The sequence below is a fragment of the Magnolia sinica genome, chromosome 4 (assembly GCF_029962835.1).
Source record: "Magnolia sinica isolate HGM2019 chromosome 4, MsV1, whole genome shotgun sequence".
NCBI classification, from domain to species: Eukaryota; Viridiplantae; Streptophyta; class Magnoliopsida; order Magnoliales; family Magnoliaceae; genus Magnolia; species Magnolia sinica.
In genome coordinates, this window is record NC_080576.1 from 3,670,420 (window position 1) to 3,673,577 (window position 3,158).

General features: G+C 48.4%; 1 protein-coding gene across 1 annotated transcript; it reads left to right on the top strand.

The window, feature by feature from the left end:
* Positions 1–366: 366 nt before the first annotated feature.
* LOC131242183 (phenolic glucoside malonyltransferase 2-like) lies at positions 367–2,301 on the top strand. The gene has a single exon (XM_058240661.1). It carries the CDS (start codon positions 414–416, stop codon positions 1,803–1,805), a length of 1,392 nt encoding a protein of 463 aa, XP_058096644.1. The 5' UTR covers positions 367–413; the 3' UTR covers positions 1,806–2,301.
* The last annotated feature ends 857 nt before the right edge of the window (positions 2,302–3,158 follow it).

Below are 3,158 nucleotides of genomic sequence, written 5' to 3' on the forward strand. Positions count from 1 at the left end.
TATTTATAAGGTCACAAAGACCTCTATAAAAAGGATAAACAAATTTCACGTTGATACAAAACTTTCGTGACTCTAAAAAATGTTTCGATGGTAGACAATTCAAGCCCTTTTTGCTTTTTTTTAGTGTGGTCCATTTGATAGCTATATATGTCTTCTGTTTCGTGCCAAAGCATGAGGACGAGCTCGCCAACTGGAAGGGGATACAACTCATATTTCATTATCAGACCCACGAAATTTGCTGACGTCAATACAGCACCTATACAGGTGGTGTGATGGTGTGAGGTACACCAGCCGATCCGCTTGCCCTTTTACCCTTTTTCGCGAGTTGAATTTAGGTTACTTGAACGACACGTTTGCAATTCCTGGGAGCCTGCGTGTCATCCATCAGACTCATCCAGAGTTTCAAAGTTCTCATGTGCAATAATTTCAGCTGTTCTCCATCTCTCTTCGTGATGGACCGCCCGCGGAGAAGCTGCCTGAAAGTGCTCGAGCACTGCCGAGTCGCTCCCCCACCCGACTCAGTCCAACCAACCGCTCTCCGACTCACCTTCTTTGACATCATATGGATGCAGATCCCACCAGTCCAACGGCTCTTCTTCTACAATTTCTCCGATCCCAACACCACCACTCTCCTCTCCAACCTCAAGCGCTCCCTCTCCCTTGCTCTCCAGATCTTCTACCCCCTCGCCGGAAACCTGACCCACTCTCCTGAAACCGGCCACCACGAGATCCTCTACGCCGACGGCGACTCGGTCCTGCTCACCATTGCCGAATCTGACTCCGATTTCGAACATCTTATCGGGTCCCATCCACGAGACGTAACGGATTTCCATCCTTTCGCGCCTCACCTGCCCGGTTCCGATTCGCTCCCCGCGCCCGTCCTGTCCTTGCAGGTAACTCTCTTCCCCAACTCGGGCTTCTGCATCGGCATCTCCGTGCACCACGTGGCAGCGGATGGGTGGACCTCGACACACTTCATGAAATCCTGGGCGTCGATTTGTAGAACCGGAGATGCTTCGTCGATCAAGCAGCTCCCGATTTACGACAGGACCGTCACCAATGGTATGGATTGGCTCACCACAAAGCACTTCCTCGAGATGGAGAAAGTCAAAGCCAAGGACTGCCTCGACGCTCTCGACGTGAAGAGCCAACCGCACGCGGTACGAGCCACCTTCTTACTGAGTCGAGCCCATATCGAGCGACTACGGAGCTGGGTCGCGACTCGACGAGTCAATGGGAGCGAGAAAGATTCCCGTCTCTCGTCCTTCGTCCTAACGATCGCATACGTGTGGGTGCGCGTCGTCATGGCACGTGGACCTGAGGATGATGAGAAGATGGCCCACCTCGTCTTCGCGGTGGATTATCGGGCTCGGCTGGACCCGCCGCTACCCGCCCCGTATTTTGGGAACTGCATTGGCGCGTGCTTTGCGCATGCGGTGGTGGGCGAGTTGACTCAGGAGGATGGGGTGGTTGTCGCGGCCGAGTCAATTGGGAGAGCGATTCGCGGGTTGGAAGGAGACGAGGTTTTGAAAGGTGCCGAGAGTTGGATTCGGAGGGCAATGGAGTTAGCGAGCGATCGGGTCTTCTCTATTGCCGGGTCGCCCCGGTTCCGAATCTACGATACGGATTTTGGGTGGGAGAGGCCTAAGAAGGTGGAGGTGCTTTCAATAGAAGGAACGGGGGCGATGTCTCTTGCCGAGAGCAGAGATGAAGAAGGTGGGGTTGAGATCGGTCTGGCACTACCCGATTACGAAATGAACGTTTTTGATTCGCTGTTCAAGGAAGGCCTGGCAAGTCTTTCTTAATTTCCAACCGTCCGTCACCTTGTTGATTGTGAAAGGGCGGGAATAGACGGATGGTATATCCATCTCTCCGCAGGACAGATGGCAGAGTGATATTGATAGGTCCACACTCGGACAGATGGAATCAGCTTGGATTTATATCTATATAAGCTACTATTAATCCGCTACCAGGAGGGACTCTCTCTCTCCTTTCAGGGAAAGGGATTATTTCACGAAAAAAAAAGGTTGGCTGCTCGGGTGGGCGCTACTCGGTGAATTTTCACAGGTAAAGGCTCTCACTCTTCAAACTGTTTTTCTTAGTGTGGTACATTTGAATACGGATGAATCTAATTTTAAGTTTTAGTGTGGCATTTAATAGTTGGAGTGGATTTCATATAATCATCACAATATACCTCTAAAAATCAATGGTGGACATCTATTTTCCAATTATTTCTCTTGATGTGGCTCACCTAAATCACAAGCCTGTCTAATTTTTTGCTCTAAGCTAAACATGGGATTACATGCACATCATGGTGGGCCTTGTAAAAAAAAAAAAAAACAGGCACGTCCAGTGAATAAGAAGTGAGCTGGTAGATAACCTCCAACCTTTGATGTGTTTGCAATAGCCAACGCATCTCATAAATTGGTGAGCCTTGCCTTCTCTTCGCTCCACCTTGTACAGCCAGAGCCTTTTTGACTGGGTAAATGGAAAATGGAAAGCACCTGGTCCTTAGCTGGATACCGACCTTTTTGACTGCGTAAATGTAACATGGAAAGCACCTGGTCCTTAGCTGGATACCTACCTAAAGTTACTCTCTAATGCAGGGAAAGGATTTAAAATATATCCACCTTGCATCCAACAAGGTCACGTGGTAATGGATCAGTCTTCGGAATGGGCGCAGAGTGGATACTAACAAGGTCCGTAGCCAAATTGCTACTAAAGTGACGTCACCAAGCTATGTGGACCCCACCATGATACATGTGTTGTATCTATACCGGCCAACCATTTTTAGAAATAGTTTTATGGCATTACAGAGAGAAGGAGATAGATCTAAAGTTCAAGTGGACTCCACCGTAGAAAATAGTGAGGACAGTGACATCCACCATTCAAAACTTCTTCAGGGCTGCAGTAGTTTCCGATGAAGCTGATATTTTTGTTTTCGCTTCGTCGATCTCTATGTTAACTTATAAATAGGGTGGATCTCAAAAATACATCACTGTGGGCCCTGTAAATGTTTCAACGGTGGGTGTGACAGCTCCCACCGTTTTCTGTGGTGGGTTCATTTGAAATTTAGATCTATCTCATTCTCTTTGTAATGCCATGAAATGATCATGGTTGGGTCCACAGACCTTGGTAAGGTCACTTCAATAGCTATT